The 22,264-nt window shown below is 42.5% G+C and overlaps 1 protein-coding gene across 1 annotated transcript; it reads left to right on the top strand.

Annotated features, from left to right (window-relative positions):
- The first annotated feature begins 1,466 nt into the window (after nucleotides 1–1,466).
- On the top strand, nucleotides 1,467–22,246 carry btbd7 (BTB (POZ) domain containing 7). The gene is made up of 11 exons (XM_056393293.1): nucleotides 1,467–1,801; nucleotides 7,882–8,109; nucleotides 9,726–10,868; nucleotides 15,471–15,679; nucleotides 16,221–16,296; nucleotides 16,707–16,867; nucleotides 16,958–17,101; nucleotides 17,544–17,733; nucleotides 17,914–18,092; nucleotides 18,335–18,739; nucleotides 18,874–22,246. The coding sequence occupies exons 2-11, from the start codon at nucleotides 8,028–8,030 to the stop codon at nucleotides 19,648–19,650; spliced, it is 3,366 nt and encodes a 1,121-aa protein (XP_056249268.1). The 5' UTR covers nucleotides 1,467–1,801; nucleotides 7,882–8,027; the 3' UTR covers nucleotides 19,651–22,246.
- Nucleotides 22,247–22,264: the final 18 nt, after the last annotated feature.

The following is a 22,264-nucleotide window of genomic DNA, read 5'->3' as shown; positions in this document are numbered from 1 at the left end:
GCAGAAAAAGAAATACCCTTATAACAATAACATTTGGTTTAAATAAAAATATAAAAGCTGAAACGTGCAAGCTTTCAACTGATTTACTAGACCTGTCTGCAGAGCATTGAGGAAAATGATCAAATAGATAAACAGCTGAATTCTTATGGAGAAAAATTATTTCATGCAATTCTGATTTTTTTTTTTTTTTTTAAGTAAGCATCAAACCTTATAACTAACATAGCAGAAAAACATCAATTTAGAAAGCTTGAAGTGTCCATAATCATCCTATTATCTACACAAACAGAGTTGATGAGCATAAACAACATTTAAAGCTTGACATAGGGGTCAGATTCAGTTGCTATATTCTTAGTTACTCAATTTCATTCTGTTTTTATGTTGATATGAGAAATCTCAGGGGCTCTTAAATATATAGATTGTGTTTATTCTGAATTGCAAAAAAGAGAGAGAAGTCCATAGAGCATGATTTGTTTAAGCTATCATACAGCTTATTATTACAGCTACTATGCCGTATGTGCCAAAGAGGTTTGGCCCTCATTAGATGTATTGTGTCGCCCTCAACAGGAGACCAAAGGAACACCAGCTGAAGAGCAACCAAACTTTTATCCCTTAATTATTTACTAATAAAATAACTATTAAAATATAATAATAATAATGAGCTCGACAATTAATAGTAAAACTTCCTCCAGACACCCTAATGCAATACATACGCAAAAATTTCAGTATATAATTTATAATACCAATTCAAACAACGCAGTGAGGTTTCCCCAGCTGTATACAAGCACTGCACAGAGTACATATGTTTTTAGCTTTAACCAACATCTTCATGGCCTAACTTCGTGATATTGCCTCCATCGTAGTAACCTCTTTGAAAGAAAACATAATGTCTCATTTTATTAATGTTAAATTATAGTTAACTTTCGACCACAGTTGTTCACTGCACTGTGTTTTCCAACTGGATATTTCGCCTACTACAAAATCACTGGCATTCTCATCCGAGGGAAAACGTAAAGGAAGGTTGATAAGATATCTTGACACGTACGTAGCCTTCATAATCCCCACTGCTCCAAACCTATCGCTAGAGGGCACTCGCAAATTTAATATTGCACAACCTGCTCTGAGTACTGACGGGCCTCCTGAACCAGTCGGCGTAAAGCAGTGAGAGCTTGTCAAGTTTACCAAAACAAAGGAAGAAAGGTTATTTTCCTTCCAAATTAAAGGCGTGACATGGGCGCAGGGCAAATTTGACGTGCCCGATTTCACGGCTATGTCCACGATTTCTCAACGGCTCATTGTTCAAATTACTTTTCAAGGTAGAATACCAGTCATGTGTTTTCAAACTGCCTTTGTCGCTCATTATTGCACAAGCGCCCTACATGCAAATTTGTAACGTATATAGCGCTTTATTTTGAAAGTCATGACCGGAGGCCCCGTTTGTCATTCTGGCTAGCTTGAAATGGGTAGCGTTGGGATAGGCCATAACAACCACCCAACAAGGCGTTGTGCTACTATGGGGAAATACCGAACCGAACCGATAGTAAAATAACGGTTTTTGTTTAGTTTTTAGTCGAGGTAAATGCTGAAAATCCTCTGGAAAGTCGATGCAAGTGGAAATGATCGCATATTAGGGATCAAATTTGGACGTTGACGTCGAGCCGTGCGTAATGAGCAGAGTTGGAAAAAGAAGGTGTTGAGCTGCATTTTTTCTCTCTCTCTGCCAGGGACAACTTGGGTCGGAGTACTGACTAAACTACGAGGGGATACGAAGAAAAATAATGCCCACAAAGCTCTCCACATTCTGGTAAATATATTGACCGCTCGCTTTCAACAGTTGCATCGCATACTGCTCGAAGTAAATTGGTCTTTCCGAGGGGTAAAGTCAACGCGACACAGCAGAGATAGCTAGCCTCTTAGGATATGCTACTAATTACAGGGCTGTGGTGAATATGACTCCTCTTGCTAGGCTGTAGCGAAATATTTGGACATTACTTCCCATTTTTATCAGCTGAAACAAACAAACCACTTGCTTTTTGCTCTTACAAGCACTTTTAACCAGGGCTTCCGCTGAGCCGCGATAGCCCACCAGTAGCCCAAAGACCAACAATAGCTCCGCGTTAACGTAAGGCGAACAAAGCCACTGCAAATGATTGATTTTTTTTTTTTTTTTTTTTTACAAAAGGAAACACTTCTTTCCTGTTTATTAGGCCAGCTTAGTAAAAAAAAAAGTTTAGGATGGATGTGCATTTAACTTTGAGGATTAGCCTACATGTTGCTGTTTATTGCCTGTGTCAAATAGTTGTTGATAGGATGTGCTATGGCAACAATATAGTCTATCATCGATTATTAGATATTCTACCTGTGAATAAGGGTTTATTGGTCTACCAAAGTCATAATAATTTCCAGTAGTGAAATAATATCTAGTATACATTCAAAGGTCAGTAAATGCAGTAATTGCTGTATATTTGCAGGTATCCTTTTTGCAATTTGTAGGCATCCTGACTTGTTCACAGTCTGCATTACTATTTGCCTAACTCACCCAAATAATCATTTTTGTTAAGCTGTCCCAAGGGGTTTCTTTAACAATGATGTTTGCTAGGGTCACCATTTATTTACAAGTGTGGAGGAGCCATATGTACACCATGTTAATCCTGTTGTAATCTCACTGAAATTCTGGTTGGGCTCAAGATTCTGTACACCCCTTCTTCCTCTGAGAGACTACCTGTGTATTTCTTTCAGTCTTTTGGTTTGGAAAAGGTGCCTTTACTGTGTTCTTCAATATTTGTTTTTTCTCCTTTGACCAGGTTAAGAATTTGAGTCAATGCTGCAGGGCCACATAATGACATGTAATTATTGGAGTTGTATGCTCAGAAGTCCATGACTGGCATGAAAGGCTGTGAGCTTGCAAGTACTTGCCACAGACTAACTGAATGAGCTGGACTTTGGCCTGAATGCTGTTTGCCCTGGCCAGTAGGATGGAGAACTCAACAAGCAGCATTGACAACTCACTTAAAATAAGCACTAATTGTTCCCTGAGTTGCCATTCATTCTCTGGAGATTGACTGTCAGGCTGTGTTTGTATAGTCAGTAGTGTGTGCACACTTAACATTTCTTTATTGAAAAGATGGCCCTGTTCAGTGTGCAAGCAGACCTAGAGAATGTCATTCATCCAGTCAGGCTTTGTCACCTTAGTATCATGATGTTTTCACTCAGATGTCTAAAAGAAAACAATGTGTTTATGCTGATTAGGTGTATATTTTACACTGCGGTTATAAAAAGGTATTAGTTGACATAATTTGTCTCTATTTTTTAACATAATAATTGGACAAGCCCTGCATCTATATTTTTCGTGGTATGCAAGTCAGGAAAGTAAATTTGTTTCTTCTGGGATCAGTGTGATGGGACTTCATGAGATAATAAAATGCCAGCATTGGACTAATAAAAAAAAAAAAATCTCTGAATACATAGTTACAACATATAAAGAGCACTGCGCAGCTACTGTGTTATTTTAGCCAGGCAAGTGTTTAAGGATATATAATATTTTAGTGTTCCTGCAGTTGTTGCCCTTTCATTCAAACCTGACTCTGATATCCACTGTTTTGTTTGTGTATCATGGCAAAAAAAATGTGATCAGCTGACAACATAGCCAGTGAAATGTCAAATATGCGGCACCACGGTTCATATTGTTGGTTGACACAGGCTAATCCAGAGCCTGCCCACCATGAGTCATCATTGTGGGCACTTTTGTTTCCTCTGTCTGTCTCTGTCATTTCAGTTTGTTGCTGTTTTCTAGCCTGTTCTGATTCCTGTAGTTTCCTGTAGCCCTCCCAGCAGAGTTAGTGATAAGTCCAATGCCCTGATTCTCTGTCATACTGATTGACCTGATTGGCAAAAACACTGCAGAGGTAAGCAGTCTGCTCTGCCTCTGAATTTTGTCTTTCCAGCGATCATTTCAGACATAATATGAAATTCTTAGTTTAGAAGGGGTAATTTATTCTTTTTTTCCTCCACCTGCAATCCATATTCCACTTGCACATCTTACTGTAGGATGTCTGCAGACACATCGATACCATAGAGGTCACTGTGTTAGAAAGTTCTGGTTTCTGCTCACCGCGGCATTGCTTATTATGACCCTTTTAGAGTGCCTCTGATTGTATCAAATAACCAAAGAGTGAAACAGTCTATAATTACTGTCTGAAGCAGTATTTCTGTCCAGCTTGGTTAGCAAAGCACATAATGGCCAACTCTCCCCACAGGTCATTTAACACATTTTGTGACATTGAAACGTTTTGGTTATATTCTCCTATGAACTTATTAAACTGCAACAACAACAAGGTATAGGTTTCCATAATTTCCCTGTATTTTCTGTATATTAATTGAACAATCCCTGCATCTTTCTTTTTCATTGTATGCAAGTCAAGAGATGGACTAAATCAGCTGTGTATTTAGAGCTTCAACATGCATACAGCGAGCACTTTGCATCTACTCTTATTTTAGACAGGCAAGTATTTAGGGGACACACAAAATTTCAGTGTCTCTGCTGTTGCTGCCCTTTCATTCAGGCCTGGCTGATGTTGGCACCATGATTGCTCATCTTCAGAAGATTAGGTCATTGAATCTAACAAAGGTGACTATCAAAAAACTGTGATTTCATCATTTCATTCAGAGGACTCACAGTAGGACCACTGGAGTACACAGTAACCAGGTTTCTTTGTAACATTTTAGAATAACAATGGATGCCTTTTAGATTCAGAAACCGTTGTAGAATAACCAGAAATGCAAGAAATAGAGATTTCTCAATCATGTGCTACACTGCCCAAGTAATTCTTCACATCGCTTTTGATTGTTGAAGTCTTGTCATGGCATCCTAGCTTCATTACTTCTGTCACTTTGATTCAAAATGTTGAATTTGTGCATTTCATTAGCTGAGCTTTGGTTTAGGGAGATGACTTGTAAAAGTCTGCACTGAAATAATAAGAACATTCTCCTGAATTTTTGGGTTGCAGACAGGAAAGGAGACCCTGCCTCTTCCCTTTTCTCTAGCCATGATGAGGAAATCCACATAAATGATTGATAAAGTGCCCTCACTGTCATTTGAATAATACATCGGTCCTGTTCTTGTGCCAGGCATTTTTGTATGGTAATGTTCTCTGGGAGCCTGGGGTTCTGACTTTTAAACCTCTGCAAGTGCCTGATTTAAATAAAATAAAATAATCCAGATGACTGAGGCAAGGTGAGCAGTTTGGAAGGGTGCGTATGTCTGTGTGTGAATGTGTGTGTGCAGTGAGAGATAGGTGGGGGCAGGGAGTGTCTCCTGTCACCTCTCATTAGGGACGCATAGTCCAGCTCGGCCGGCGTCTGCCTTCCCCCGTCTGTGGCACTGCCCTCCCCTGCTCCCAGCCTGAGCCCGACAGAGCTGCACACTCTTTCAGTCTAAACTGCAGAGAAGTGTCTTAATGTTCAGCATCAGAGAGATTATGGCAGAGATGCTTCTTATTGAACAGTGTGAGTCAGGTCTCAAGGAAATAGCTGTCCTAAATTATGCTTTTAGAATTCTGCACTGCAGCTGCAGTTAAATTTGGTTCACTCTTTTGAATGAGTTGAAGCTGTGAGTCTTCCGAGCTGGGAGTCAGCATATTATTCAATTGATGTGTTCGTTGCTTTGTTTTATTCTGCCTCTGCTGTGCTCCTTTGAGGACCCCCAACTCCTCCACCCCCTTTTGTAAACAAGACAGTATATATCTCAAGGGCTTCCTCCTCTCCTACATATTCAAATTCAATTTCTAATTTTGTCCAAATGAATTCCCTGTGAAGATGAGGCTTATTTAAAGCAGTCTAATGAAATAAAGATCAACTAACATTTTTATTGGAGTGCTCCAGTGTGACTGCTTGGTGACTATTTGTGTGTTTGGAGTAAAAGGCTGTGGTTTTCCACTGCACCCTTGGGAGGCTGTGGAGTGCTGCTCTACAGGGGCAGACACAATGATTTATTAGTATGGTAGGCAGGAAAAACTAGCAGGCTGAGATAAAACAGATCCCCCATCACACCTCAGTTCTCTGTCTGGTTTCATACATAAGAAAGAAGAAATGTATATATTTACATATAAAGGTCCAGAGCAATGAGAATTACATTTCAAAGACTCTTAATAATGTTTATTAAAGGGAATATTTATGCAATGCTGCCCAAGACTTAAGTGTCATGGAAATTGGAGAAGCTTTCCCTCTTCTTTGGAAAATGGTTAAAATTATTTTTGATCTCCAATCTACTTATTGGTAGAAATGAAGTTGGATATATTCAGTGTGTAATTAATAGCCTGATTGGTTGACAGTATGCATAGTTAATGAGTTGCTCTGTTTATCGCTAGCTCATACCCAGTGACAGCCAGTGCAGTTGCTCACATCTGTCCCTATCTAGAACACACATTTTTCTGTCTTTAACTTTGGTTTTGCTGACCCTACTACATAATCTCACATTTGGGGTGTGCAATAAGGATAGATCCTCTATCAAGGTACATGTACTGTTTTATATTACAGCGTAGATATACTATGTCTATCTATAGTAAATTTAAACTCACTAGGCCACTTTGATGGGCGACATTTTGACTTATCGGTACAGCAGAGGTGTTACTAATAACATTGATAATGACACTGTTCAGTTTGAGTGTTCCTCTAAGCCACGACTGTGTGAGCCAGCATGCGCAATACCAGGACCCTGACACTTAGGCAGCTAAATGGACTCTAAGGCCTATCGAGAATTCAAGACAAAATGACCATACAGGAATATTTTTGCCTAATCTGATTAACTAATATATGACAAATGAAATGACTTCATCATATTGATGCAAAAATCCTACACAAGTCCAATATTGCCATGAAGCTGTTCTGGTTATTGCAACATTGACCATGATGGCCCAATGCAACTAGAAGTATTAAAGGGAAAGCCACAACTGTATGTAGACAAATTTGTATTGTCTCAGTATACATCACCATATTGTCCACCCCTGTGTCATCATTCATTATTTTGCATTCAAACATGACATTTCTAATAAAAACAATGCTGTTGAGCACCGAACAGTTTCACTGAACAACTTATAGTCGTCACAGCTGGGACACACGCCTTAGTTGAATCTGTCTGTACTGGCTGGAACTGAATAGGGACACAGTTTGAAAAGTAGCTTAGAGATGAACTTTCATGGTAATTTAATGAGAATATAATACTAAGCTGCTTGGCTCTAATTGATATGACCTTGGTCAATGAATTATCAATAAAAATGCATTATAATTATACACTGCATAGATACACATACACATTGAACTGGAAAAACATCCAAATTATTCATTAGACTACAAATGTTTAAACAATTAAAATGAACAAGAAGGGCAACAGCAGAGTGGGTTGTGCCTCCCTACAAAATCAACATACATCTGCATTATATTTGCTGTTGACTGCCAGTCAGAGTTTCCTGAGGGCCAAACAGAGGAAGTCTCTGTTAAGATAAGTCACCATTCAAGATTATAGATAGGAGCCTGAAAACACAATCTTCAGATGAACATTCTTTAAAAAAAATTTAAAAAAACTTCCTCGACAGAATTTTTAGCATTTCAGGCCTGTAAAATTGCCATGGCAGCCATGATTCATGTTTGCACTGAAATCAATGGGGCTGAAACAGTGTGATGGATAGTAATAGATGTCCCTCTGCTCAGCTTCCTTAACATTGACGCCCCTGGCCATTTATTATATTTTGACAGGATCCAAACTGTCCAAACTCATCACGTTGTAATCCCTGTGAGATGTTAGTCAGCAACATTTAAAATGTAATCACTCTTCGGCTTAAACATCTCTCCCACTGTTCTTTCTGTCGTCTTTCATCTTCCTTCCTCCAGGCATGGCAGGCTGGGCCTGGGGCTCTGAGGACACTTCGGAGGATCCGTGCCTGACCCACGACTGAGGATTGAGAGGAATACGTTGTCTGAGCAGAATGACTCAGCAAGAGGGGGGACCCCCAAATAGCAAGTGAAGAGAAGTGAGGATGGGTGCCAATGGATCCAGCTATCCACACTCTTGCTCCCCACGCATAGGGGGAAATGCACAGGCACAGCAGACTTTTATAGGTAAGTATTTTATCAGTGGTTTAATTCCGTTTATTGTGATTAGTTGCATGGTTAACTCGGTCAATAATGACAATGCTCATTCTGTATTTTCAGTCAGCATATGATAAAATATCTGTTACCTGAACTATTAGTCAGACACATGATTCACATGATTGGCATTATCCACTCCCTCTACAAACACATAATGGGGGTCTAGCATGGCCAGACTCGCACTTTAGTGTTTCAGTGTGAGCCTACTGCAGAATTAAAAGTGTGTGACTTGATCAACCACCTTCCATGACAAGTTATTGTGCAAGAGGTAATTGGTGAATATTTTTGTGCACTAGAGCGCTTGAACGCCATTGACTCATACAAACGATTCAAATGTGTTAAAGCAATGCTTCTACATTACCATAAGGATTTTATGAAGTGTTATGAGGGGCAAATATGCAACGAAACTTGTGTCCAACATGGTTAACCAAAATCACATTAAATATTTGGAGTTGGAGTTAAAAGTATCCTTTAGCAAAAACCTCCAACCATCTGAAGGCTGCTTGTTCAACTGTCACATTTTTCTACTGACTGGCATAACAGCTACAGAGCTACAGCATGAAACTTAATGTGAAGGATTTTTGTTTTGTTTTCTTGCCTTTGTTCCTGAAGTGATTTTGATTGGTTGTTAGAGATCACTGTCTATCACTCTCTATTAGGAGGCATGTTTGGAGACATCTTTGATTCTCCTAAATCAGTGGTTGGAGTCTTTCTGGTTTATAGCTCTTAAATCTTTCCCAGCAGCCCTCAGTGCCAGGGGGTTTGAAAAACTGCTTCATATGTGGAGTCAAATAAATCCGTTCTTAACAAAAAACATTGTTCATTTCAGTTTCAAAATGACTTGGGTCTGAGGTTTTTGTAGACTTGTACTTTATTGTTAAAGGAGTCAAATTATCTCAGTAGCCCCTGAGACCTCTGGGGTTTGCTATTTGCTTTGTAGTTGCTTGGTTCAGCTAGTCTGGGCCACAGATGATTCACAATGTTAGAATGATTACTATTTGGGTCACACTGATGGATGCTGAGAGAAGGGCAGGCAGAGAGGATCTCCTTGGCAGAACCTCCTCTGACGTACAAGTCCTGTCTCTCAAGCCAAAGATAACTGCTATTCTGTGTAATTGATGGAACCCAAGTATGAGAATGAACTGAAGTGCATTGGGAAGTACAAAGCAGGATAAAGCATTTAATTGGTTCTAAAACAAAACAAAATAAAGGGATTCTGTGTTTTTTCTACTATTGAATCAGATCCAAATGCTTTGGTAACTGGGTCAGGGTAGTGTGTTCTTGGCCTGACAGAGCTGGCCACACCACAGGGGTGCCAGAGACAGATTGTGTTTCTAGTAGTCTGGCCTCGAGTGACATGGTGTTGGGGTTATGAAGTTTCGTGTCTCATCAGAAGAAAATGAAATATCTGGGGAACAGATATCATCAAAACTATCACAATATTAGTATATATATATATATATATATATATATATATAATATTAGCAATGACGTAAACATGTTATTTACATTCTATGTTAAGATTTCTGTGTGCTTCTACAAAAAATAAAATTCTTGTGAAGCTAACCTGCATGTTTTCATTCCAGGGACCTCATCCTACTCTCAGCAGGGATATGGCTGGGAGTCTAAGTTATACAGCCTGGAGCACGGCCATGAGCGGCCCACAGACAGGAAGAAGAAGAGCCTTGGTTTAGCAACCCTCAAACGGAGGTTCATCAAAAGGAGGAAGTCCAGCCGCTCTGCAGATCATGCGCGGCAGATGCGGGAACTTTTATCAGGATGGGACGTCCGTGACACAAACGCTCTAGTGGAAGAGTATGAGGGCACAGCAGCCCTCAAGGAGCTGAGCTTCCAGGCCAGCCTGGCACGTGCCGAGGCTCCCAGCTTGCAGCGGGATCTTGCTGCCCTTTACCAGCACAAGTACTGCACAGATGTGGACCTCATCTTCCAAGGTACTTGCTTCCCTGCTCACCGGGCCATCCTGGCTGCCCGCTGCCCCTTTTTCAAGACTCTGCTGTCCTCATCCCCTGGCTATGGAGCAGAGGTTCTCATGGATGTTGAGACAGCTGGCATTGATGTGCCCATGTTCTCTGCCCTGCTTCATTACTTGTACACTGGGGAGTTTGGGGTGGGTGGAGCGGAGGATACCAGGCTTCAGAATGTGGATGTACTAGTACAGCTCAGTGAGGAGTTTGGCACACCCAACTCCCTGGAGGCAGATATGAAGGGCTTGTTTGACTACATGTGTTACTATGACGCTCTGCTCAGCTTTTCCTCAGACTCTGAGATGATAGAAAGCTGTAATGAGAGAGGGGCTGTGGCTGCAGCACCAACAGTGGGCTCAGCAGGCAATGGGGGGCCCAGGACCCCTGACGAGGACCTTAGGGCACACAAGGCCATCCTCTCAGCGCGTTCTCCTTTTTTTAGGAACCTTTTGCAGAGACGTATCCGCACAGGAGAGGAAATGACAGAGCGCACATTGCAGACACCCACCCGCATAGTGCTTGATGAGTCCATCATTCCACGGAAATATGTACAGGTTATTCTCCACTGCATGTACACGGATGTGGTGGAGCTTGGGTTGGTGCTGCGGGGTAGCCCCTCAGCAAGCAGCCTCGGTGAGGTGCAAGCCCTCGTGTCAGGGGGCCGTGGGGCCAGCACCCGCACTGAGGAGGCCATGGAGCTGTACCATATCGCTCTATTCTTGGAGTTCAGTATGCTAGCTCAAGGTAAGCCAAAAGCACACACATTATAACACACATACACGAATCAGCAGCACATGGAAAAAAAATAAAAAATTCTCTTTAGACATGATGTGCTTACAGCAACATTGTCTACACTTGGCTGATCAATATAACTTTGATCTGTATCAAGACATGTACATGAGTGTATGTATTTCCTCTCTCATACTCCCTTATTAAATTACAGTTAGTTGAACTTGAAGTCAAATGCTTTACATAGACTTTTATTTAAAGTTGTGATATGGGATAATTAGGACAATAAGAGATGCATAATGTTTTGATAAATGTGTTTCATTGTCCATCTTTATTTTTTAAGCATAGTTCATCCTACAATGTTTCATTCTTTGACAAACAGTCCACTGACATGAGTGTCAGTGCTGCTAGGATCTCAGTTAGGACAAACTGCTTAAAACCCTCAATATGAGCAGTGATAATGTCGTTAAATAGCCTTTAAGTTAAATTGTCAGTCTAGGCAGTGTCTGTTTTCATTGAAGTGATAATGCGAGTTGGATTTTGTAATAACTGGCTGGATTTCTTTGTGAAATAGTAGCTAGTGTACTTTAAACTCTCCCTCCATATAGTCATATGTGTCTCGCACTCTTTGTCTAATTAGTCTACCCTGTCTTTAAAACTACATTATGCATACATTAGCATATGTGCAATATGGCTGTGCAGATCAGGCTAGTGTTTAACAGCTTGGCTGACTGTGATGGGTGTTAGAGCTGCGGCTGCCAGTAGCAGAGTGATACTGGCTGAGGGTTTGTCTGTGTCTCCAGGGGCAGACGGCTTACTGTCTGATACACACAGTGCATCTGAGCTTCTGTCAGCACCTCGTCTCTGGTCTTCTACTTCGTCACTGCTCTATCTTTACTTGGATGACACTGCCTTTTTGACTCTTGCCACTGTTTCAGAATGGCCCCAGTAACATGCCAAAGGTTACAGCCGTTGTTTGACATAAGCCGGTCACTTTGTCACTCTCACCTCCTCCAGAGTGGCATGTCTGAGTGCTGTCCAGTTTCCAACACGCCTAACAAAGCTCCGCCTCAATCAGAATAACCTTCGCAATATGCAATGCTTGAAGCAGCCTATTTCAGATGCACACAAAAAGTTTTGGCCTGTCTATCTTGATCTTGACAGATCTAGAGTATGATCTTATAACCATCTTATCTTTCATAGAACCATGATGATGGGAATTAGTTTGTCAAATACTTAAATGGTGATATGAGATGCTTTAAACGATTTAAGCACACCATTTCACTGCTTCATGCTGTGTAATGCAATCAAAACAGTATTATTTTCATTTAACCGCCAAATTACAATATTATTAAACAGATCAAAAATGCACTCTGTAATTGTTTGTTGTGAGTCAAAACACTTCAGTGAAACTGTCAAAGTAAAAGCCCTCCTTGTTCTGTGCCTTGCTTTCATCAGATTCTCTGCCTGAAAGGATTTTACCGTGAAGCAGCTTGCATGCTCTACTAGCACATTGATTTATAAAGTTTAGTTTGAATTCACTACGCATGTATAGATTACAGAGAACAGATGCTGCAGACTTTTACGAAGTGTTATTTGTGCTGCAATTTTGTTATATATTTTGTTTGTACTATAACACTATACAGATAAAGATAACAATATAAAACATTTTTGGGACACAATGCGCTCAACAGCAATAAACATGCTTGTATAAATTTTTTTTTAGATCGCAGGATTAGTTCTTGGCAGCTGCTGAATTGCTGTATTGACAAAAGAGCAAATAATCAATCACCTTTTTAAGACTTGTGCCGTGATCTGAATAGCACTGTACACTTGCACTGTACACACAGCTGGTTAGACACCAACTCCCACCCCCAAGCAGTAGTGTCACTCTCAGGGTCACTCTGGCAGCTTAAGCCTGTGAGGAGGCAAATAGTGTCATCCCCACACACCATCACCTCCTCTTCCCTCCCATCCCCCCTTTCAAGCCCCTACTAGAGGGTATTTTTATCCCCTCTCCTCCCTCTCCCACTGTGTTGCACAGCTCTAAACAGTTCCCATGAAACCTCAATGTGGAATGTGGTGAAATGGTTGAGGTTGACCCGGTGTCATTTTATCCAAGTCCCCTCTCTTTGTCTATTCTGCAACTTCCTGTTATTACCCTTTTTTTCTCTTTTTTTTTTTTTTTTTTTTTTTTAAATCTCTCTTCCACTGTTTTTTTTCCAAATTTTGAACCTCTCACACTCCAAAGTATCAAATAATCCTGGCATCTGTGGGTTGACTATGACAGAAGATATTTTTATAAGTCCATCCCACCACTGGAGACTTCAGTTGCTGCCATGTCTCTTCAGGAGGCAGCAGAGAGGCTTATGTCCGAGGTTTCATATGGAGAGAGAGAGAGAGAGAGAGAGAGAGAGAGAGCCCTCTCTTCTGTCACACTGTCTCCCCCCTCACATGCTCCTCGACTGCTGCCCCCTGGCTGTGTGAAGTTTTGGCCCATGTAGGTTTTTGCAGAGCAGTTGAGCTCTTCCCTATTAATTCTCAAGATGTGTATCCCTTTATGACTCCATCTCACTCAAATGGCAACCAATATTAAAAGCCTTATTAATTTTTCAAGTGCACCGCAGAGATGATAGCCAGTTGGTGTGGGTTCAGTGTGTGCACTGTAGTTCCATCTTTCCTTCCATGCTCACTGGCTGACCAGTGCTTTCAATGCCCTATCTTGGATTGTTTGGAGTGTGTTGACTGAAGGCCTGTGAGTGATCATCAGGCATGATTTACATCCACAGGCTTGTTTACAGAGCGTTGAGTGCAGCTGATGTTTTAAGTGGCTTTAGAGGCTGTGTGCTCCATAAACACAGAGCTCCAAATAATAACAGCAAGACAAAATGCATACATCCCCCAAAGTTGGTGTAGTGTAGAGCTGGCTGTTGCGGTTCCTGCTGTTGTGTTGATATTCTTGTCAGTCGGGTACGCTCCAGTGAATGTGGTGTGCCACCCGTGGAGAGAAGGGGAGGCAGGTTAGTATTAGATATAATGCTGATTCTAATCTCCAGCTCATAATAAAAGTGCAGCATTTTAAAAGACTGGTTGTCGCTGTGAATTCTAATGGGCTAACACAGAACAGAGCCGTTTGCTTTCCCCTGTCACTGGTCCCAAGTGGGGAATTGTCTGCCTTTGTGCATGTGTGCCTGCTTGTCTGGGCAAAGATGCAAAGGTGAAAGATTGAAACTAACTAAAGCACTTTCTACAAGACAGACAGCACAGGGATGAGTGGTGGAGACAGAGGCACAGATGTTGGGAATCCATTTCCTCTTCCAGTCTGTTTATAGCAGATAAAAAAGCCAAAGTGCCTGGGTCCACATTTCAACTTCATCTGTCTTCTTAACGATGCAGGATTTCCACTGTTCTTTAAAACCACTGCGGGCGCCTGCTTTGCATTTTTCTAACTTTCTATTACAACTAAAGATGCCCAAAAGGGAAAGTGCACCATAAGTGTGTGTGTCTATGCATGTATGCGAATTTGCATGTACATTATTTTGTACGTGTGTGTACTGCACTGTATGTGTTCATCTTAAAATATGCGAGTTGTGCTTGAATGGATATGAAGCTTCAGATTCAAAAGGAAAAGCATTGTTGGACTCATCACTCTCAACCCTGGTGTCCAGTTTCCCAGAGTGCATGTTGAAAGTGGTTTGGGGGTGGGAAGGCAGCTTAGATCTTGTAGTTTAAGATAAAAGTTTCCCAGAGGAGTGTTTCTAATGGTCCAACCAAGAGCTGATGGACAGGATGGCCTGGAATGAGGAGGTTGGAAGGCTTGTATTTCAGTTCAGAGCAGCTCTGGCTGGACGTCAGTCAGTCTGGCTTTATCTCCACGGATGTCCGTTTTGTATTAAACGTCATTGATCTATTGAAGCTCTGGCTTGTCTGGGATTGGCATAGATAGCGTAACCAAACCAATCATGTTATTCTCAGTGGATGTTGGGGGGGTTTAATTCTACCTAAATGGATCCCTCTTAAAATAAGTGTTTGAGTGCCAGTGTAGGCCTGAATTTCAAAACTTAGCTCTTTTTTAAATTGCCAGAGCAGCAGGTACATAATTCCCTGAGCTTTCTGTGGTTTTTTAATGCATTTTTGATTTATGAAAACAAGTGTGTACACATTTGCAAAGTGTGTGTGCTTGTGCACATTTCCTCAGGCTGCTGTGTTTACTTATCACGGTTAAGAGGAGGCAGCTTGAGACTGAAGCACATCAAGGTATCAAAGGCATTTCTGTGGGTTGGTGTGTTACAGAGTTAAACCACTGCCTGCTGTTCTGGTATGTGCTCTGATTTAGGAAATGCAGTAAGGAGGATGTGGGGCTACTAGAGGTAGACTTCCTGGGTCAGTGAATATGAGTCAAAACGACTGACGGTCTGGCAGTGGCTGAAGAATTAGCTCTTGTATTCCAGTTTTGAGTTAAACTGTATCAGCTGTTTTACTTTTCTTGTGGTTTTTATTAAATGTTACACTGTGGGCTTTGACATCTGGACTTGTTTTTTGAATATTTGTGCCTATAAAGAGATTTTATTGAATTTCAGGTTGTAAATTGCTTGTCTATCTCATTGGCTCTCCCAGGCTGCGAGGATATTGTTGTGGAAAGCTTGTCTCTGGACTCACTTGTCCCCATCTTGAAGTGGAGCTCCCAGCCGTATGGCTCTAAGTGGGTCCACAGGCAGGCCATGCACTTCCTCTGCGAAGAGTTCAGTCAGGTTGTCACTTCAGATGTTCTCTACGAGCTCAGTAAAGAGCACCTTCTCAGCGCAATTCAGTCTGACTACCTGCAGGTAAGGAAACAGAACATCACCTGTCAATCTGTTGTCACCCTCTATTACACTTCATATGTGTTATCTGAAACATACATTTTCTGTTGTGAAGATTCAGTAATAGGTTTCTACCTTGTTCAGTGATTGCTTGGTGAAAATACATTAAAAACATACAGACACAGACGCATTAACACAATCAATCACACAGTATACACATACACACAAGCACATACTGACGACACCCAGGGTCTCCAAAGTTGAGTAACACCATTCCCTGGAGGGAAATGCCTTCAAACCCAGAATCTAATCAAAGCCGAGCTGTCATCTGCTCCACCAATCTACTCGGGCATCAGACCAGATGGTTGAGGTGAAGTGTTGTAATCCAACAACACAAACAAACCAGCCAGGCCTGAGCTTTGCTGCGACACAGTCTGAACATATTGCATTTTCACCTTACCCTCATTTAGCAGCTTCCCAGTTTTGTTCTCGACAGTATCTAACCTTGTCCTATATCTCACTCTCTGTCTGTGTCTCTTTCTCTGTACTTTGCTCTCATTCACAGGCAAGTGAACAGGACATTCTCAAGTATGTTGTTAAGTGGGGCGAGCAGCAGCTTATTAAGAGGATGGCAGACAGGGGTAAGATAATACACTCTATAATTACCCTCCGAGCAGCCCCCCTAATGGCTCTGAGGAAATTACCCACTCACTAGAGCCTCCAAAATACACTTGAAAGCATTACAGAAAGGAGCCAAACTTTAACCTCAAAGAGGCTTCTTACTGATTGGCCATGTCATGTGTGTTCTGACCTAGTAAGCGACTGTCTTCTGTAGGGTTTATGGTCAAGTATATTAGTCATCATATTGTCAGGGCTACCAACCTGCTTCAGAAAACACATAGTAGGCAAAGCAATATTTATTCATAATTTGCTAAATTGAACTTCCCTGGAAAAATAGCCAGCAGGTTGACTCATAGTTACATAAATTGTCACAGCCATATGCATTATATTAAAAAGCTGCTAATGGCTGTTCCTGTCCTCGTTTACCCAGAGCCCAACCTGTTGAGCGGCACAGCTCACAGCGTAAACAAGAGGGGTGTGAAAAGGAGAGACCTGGATGTGGAAGAGCTGAAAGAGATCCTGTCTCCCCTCCTGCCCTTCATCCGAACTGAGCACATCTTACCTCCCAACAGTGATGTCCTCGCTGACGCGGTCAGTACTCACAGTCTGCCTTTTTTCACCTTTAGTCATTGTGGCCTTCTTAAACAGAGCATTGATCCACATTCTTCACCCTGTTCACAGCTTAAAAGGGGTTTGATTAGCACCCCTCCCTCAGACATGCTGCCCACGGCAGAGGGGGGAAAAGCCAATGCTTGGTTACGACAGAAGAACGCTGGCATCTATGTGCGTCCCCGCCTCTTCTCTCCTTACGTGGAGGAGGCTAAGGTAAGGCTCATTCACATCGGATTAATAAAGTTTCCAGACAACGCAGGAAGTGGTGGATTATTTAGATCCCATATAGCTATCATCAAAGCAAGCAGAGGTTCTGTGAGGACACGTTAACCATTAAGAAGCCTTGGGAAACTTGATGAAACCATCCATGCCCAGTGTGCGTACTCACCATTTTTAATAGTTGGCTCCATCAACTTGACTGAAATTCATTTGATGTCCATTTGCACACTTTCCTAATAATTTTTAGACCTTCTCGGGGCCATGAATATTTATGAACATATCCACAGACCAGAGAGTCATTACTAGATTAAGTGTCAATCAAGTGGAACTAATTTGCAAACCCTTTCCATGTCCTTGAGTTGTACATTCATTTATTTATTTATTTATTACTTTAGTTTCTGGTCTCACTTGCCCTCTCCTGTCTATCTGTCCTCAGTCTGTACTTGATGAAATGATGGTGGAGCAAACAGACCTGGTGCGTTTGCGACTAGTGCGCATGTCCAACGTCCCAGACACGCTCTATATGGTCAACAATGCTGTGCCTCAGTGCTGTCACATGATCAACCACCAGCAAATGGCGGGCAATTCAAACACAGCTCCATCTGTTGTGGCCAATGAAATTCCAGGTAAGAGAATAGTTCAGGTATGACCAAATGGTAACAGAAATTATGCTGTTGTGCAGCTGATTCTAAGATCCCTGGGTAATGGCCAAAATAATATTCTAAATCAATTAAGTCTCAAGCTATTATATTAACACAACTGTTGTTAGTGAAAAGTCTGTGTTTGTATTTATTTGCATCTTTCAGTGCCTCAGCTGTCAGTGGTGAAGGAAATGATCCGGAGGCTGCAGGAGCTGAGACACACAGAGCAAGTCCAGAGAGCTTATGCCCTAAACTGTGGTGAAGGAGCCACCGTCAGCTATGAGCTGCAGCTGCGGGTGCTGAGGGAGTTTGGTCTGGCAGACGGAGCCACTGAGCTACTGCAGGTTAGCAAAAAGCAGAGGGTTTTTCCCTAGGGGTAAGAAGTGGATGAGATTGCTAAGGCTGGGATACTAACAGGGATGCTAAGGCTGAGGACACTGACAGACCTCAGTAATGCAGCAGACACAGACCTTGAACAACCCCAGGCAGATAAATCTTTAAAAAAAAATCTTAATATAGGGGTTGCTTTGTCAGCACCACAATAGATGTAAATCTCTTAAGCTCCTATTTTGTTTTGTTTTTTCAGAACCCGTACAAGTTCTTCCCTGATGAACGGTTTGGCGATGAGAGTCCAATTCTGGCTCTGCGCCAGGTGGGTCGTTGTCGGGTAAACAGCAGCCCAGCCATGGATAGCATGTTCACAGAGCTGGAAGGGGTAGTGGGCTTCCACCCACCCCTACCTCCTCCACCTCCCCCATACCACCCCCCTGCCACACCCAGCCATGCTCAGCTCAAGGGTGCTTGGCGTCCTCGTGTGCCCATGCCGACCCCCACCCGTTCCTTCTCCTATCCCTGCAACCGCACCCTGATCCAGCGCCATGCAGCTGCCAAGCATGGCAGCTCAGAGTACTCCTCTGTGCCCAGGCCCCAGCCCCCAGACTGCACCAACCCGCAGGCCATGGGCCGAGCTTTGCTTTCAGACCAGCAAGCGGTGAGTGTGTGTGTGTTACTTCCTAGACTCCTTGTGCTGTTTTTGTTTATTCAAATGCAGCTTGATGGTTTGCGCATAGAATTATCAGTAGCTCAGTTCTGAGGTAACCTCACATATTTGTATTTCCAATGCAGATGAGCATGGAGCCTGTTATGAGGGAGTTCATGCCTGACATTGCACTGGGAGTGTCAGTCATGTCCCTGAGGGAGCAGCACATGGTAGAGATGGACAGAGATGGCCCTCACAGCCCCATGGGCCCCTCAGGCCACCATCTGCCCCATGGGCCCTGCCCTTCTGCCCGCCTCAGCCATGGCCATGGACCTGGACATGGCCACTCCTGCAAGAGACATGCTCCTGAACCCAAGCTGGAGGCTCAAGCCGAGTTCCCTGACCTGTATGACTTCTCCTGCCGACCTGCAACCCCAACCTCCGCTCACCCTCTGCCCTCCTTTGCAGGACCAGACCTCTACAGCCACAGCTGCAACCCCTCCAGCTCCTATCCACCCCCCTACATTTCTGACTCTCAGTCCCAGGGCCACATGCAGGGACGGACTGCCCCAGACCCACTACGGCTAGATGTCCTCAGTATGACCTCTCAGAGGCATGATGGAGTCCTTGCCAGTCCTTCTGGGGCCCAGCTGAGGATGGGACATATCCCAAGGGGGAGATCCAATGAGACAGACCTGACACATGGCCTAGGCCATTTACGGTCCCCCAGTGGAAACATGGACAGCTATGAGGAGAGGCACACAGGACCTAGAGACACCCCAGAAGACATGGTTCTAGCTGGAGAATCATCAGGCCCGGGTCCCCTCCAGCAGCCTCACAGGAACAGTGTCAGCGAGGAGATCGCCAGAGACCGCAGGTCACCCAGCAAGCCTGACTACCCTTATAAGAAATCTGCACTTTAACCCCGGTTGAGGGCCAGGGGTTGAGTTAAGAAAAGGGAAAAAGTGATGAGTGGCTGTCCATCATAATGGATGGAAATGCACTAAATGTGTGCTTGTGTATATGTGTGTGTGTTTGACAGGAGCAGGGAAAAGGGGTGGTCAATGGTTGCTATTTATAGGATCTGTTCTTTTGTCCTACCTCTATCACACTGTGCCATCCATCACACAGTCAGAAAGAGTAAGAGCTGTAAGTTAACTGTCAATGTTTGTAATTGATCTCTGCAACCCTGCCTGGTCCTGCTGGTTTAGAGAATGACTCAGGCACTCCTGGTATGGATTGGTCTCTTGAGTTTGATTGTAAAGAAAGGTTAGCTCTATGCTATGTGAATCCTGCGTGAGGAGGTCACAACATTAGATGTAGCTCAGTTATGAACTGATGGTTTAACAAAGACTATATCCATTAGCTCTGCTATCTCTCGATTATTTTCAGGATACAATGGGGAGATGGCTGGATAGGAATCTCAATTTACACAAGCGAACAATGGCACACAGTCTGGGACAAAGTATTGTGATAAAATCATATGTAAATACGTCTGGCTGTATTCTTTCCTCCCGTGACTTGTATTTCCATTTCTTCCTGTAGCATGCCTATAGCAACCCACCTGACTAGTTTTCCCCTCCTGGCCATGATTCTGCAGTGCTGATGAGTAATTGGCCAAGGCTTTGTCACACAAAGCAGGAATTTGATCCGACAGGAAGTAGGTCATCAGAGCTCGTCATTCTCCAGTAACCCAGTCTGATAATTGTGTCAGGCTTTAACTATCGCAGCCTCTCAGTGTCTAGCTTAGGGGCAGAAGCCTGGTGTTTTTCAGAGAAGTGGAGGAGGCAGGAGGATTGCGGGCGGGTTCATTACTGAGATACAGTAGAAAATATAGGGGTGCCATGGCAACTGACGTACCGTGATCAAATGGAGTGTGGGGCGGGGAGGGGTTTGTTGGTGTTGCAGCTGGAACAGGTGTGTGTGTGTGTGTGTGTGTGTGTGTGTATGTGTGTGTTTGTTTGTGTGTGTGTGCGTGAGATTAACTTTGATACACACAGGTGTTTAGACAATCTCAGTACTGTACACTCCCATCTTTAGTCAGGTCTGTTTGTACATATCAGAGAGACTGAGATGATTAACTGTAGTCTATGGCACAGAGAGTGTGCTAGAGCTCCCTCTTGTTATGTTTAATCCAATAGCATCAAGTAACAAATCTAAAGCCTTAATCAGTGCTTGGAATATTCCGTTTTAGCTACCTTTATTCAATTAAGTATGATGTCATTATATCGCAACCCCTGTTAATTGCTTTTTTGACTGTTCTGTTCACTACAGGCACATTCACGGCAGTTGATCTGGGTGGTAGCGGTGGATTTCACTAAACCCAAATGCTAAAATTATGTATATACATTTGGCCTCCAACTCACCACCGGGGGAGATTGTGGGAGATTGTTTATCTGCATAGTCAGTGTTTATACTGTTTAAGAGCCGCAGCAGCTGTAGCTCCACAACCTTGCAAATACACACATAAAAGCCTGTTACAGCCAACAGCTGGCATACAACCTCACGTACGCATATCATTGCACTGTAGGAGCCACCTGTTCATTAGCTGAAGGGAAAAGGAACAAATGAATTTCGAACAATAGGAATCTTATATTGAAGAAAAGTTGGCGATTGCAGGCTCATATCTCCAATGGAAATTGTATATAATGAATTGAGTTCCACATGTTCTGATGAATTTTTAATGGTTTCTATCACATTTTAGTGGTTGTTGAAGGTTTGTGTTTTTACTGTAGTGGACAACACTGTGTACTTGTCTTTGTCATGAAATCTCACTAAGAATGTGTGGTATAAAACATAAAGATTGTGTCTCAGAATCTATTTCATTCTTAAATGTCGCGCATTTAGGGCAGTCTGTTCAATATTGTAGGTGGTGTGGATTACCATGTTTGTAGAGATGTCCCCCCCACCCCCCACCCTATTTTCCTTTTACTTTAAAAGTAACAGGAATATGTAGAGGATCTGAGGTTATTAGCTCTCTGCTTAGCAGTAATGAAGTTGCCAAGCAGAAAAATCATTTTTCCATCTAGGTTGCTTCATGGGGAAAAAATGCAAAACTCCAGATTCCTCCATGTTCATGTTGGGTAGTTGTTTTATTTTCCAGGACAATGTTCCATTGAATAAAAGTCCTTGTTTTGCTCTTTGCTGTAGAGAAGTCAGTGCCTTCCCCCGCCTGCGGCTGGGCTTTTATTGGAGAAGTGACTTTGATGTCTATGCAAGCTCTTTTCTACCAGCTTACCAGCCTGCATCAAATAGTTCTTTAAAATCTCATGTAGCTCGTTTTGTGTACATAGTGTTATTTAGCACCTTTGGAAATTGAACCATCTGAAATGTGTGATTGCTTGTGTTGAATTCTAACAGGTACATTGTACTTGTATGGTATCATAGAAAACATGTTTGTAGATTGATATTAAGTTGCATTTAGTTTCACTGAATCTATTTTTCTACTGTCACCTCAAAAGGTGCATAACAGTGGTCAACTTGTGCATCCTCAAAATAAACTGGTTTGATATTATGGAATTCATTTGATCTCATTTG

This window comes from Seriola aureovittata, chromosome 13, assembly GCF_021018895.1.
Source record: "Seriola aureovittata isolate HTS-2021-v1 ecotype China chromosome 13, ASM2101889v1, whole genome shotgun sequence".
In the NCBI taxonomy this organism is placed as follows: domain Eukaryota; kingdom Metazoa; phylum Chordata; class Actinopteri; order Carangiformes; family Carangidae; genus Seriola; species Seriola aureovittata.
This window is presented reverse-complemented; position numbering and strand designations above follow the sequence as displayed.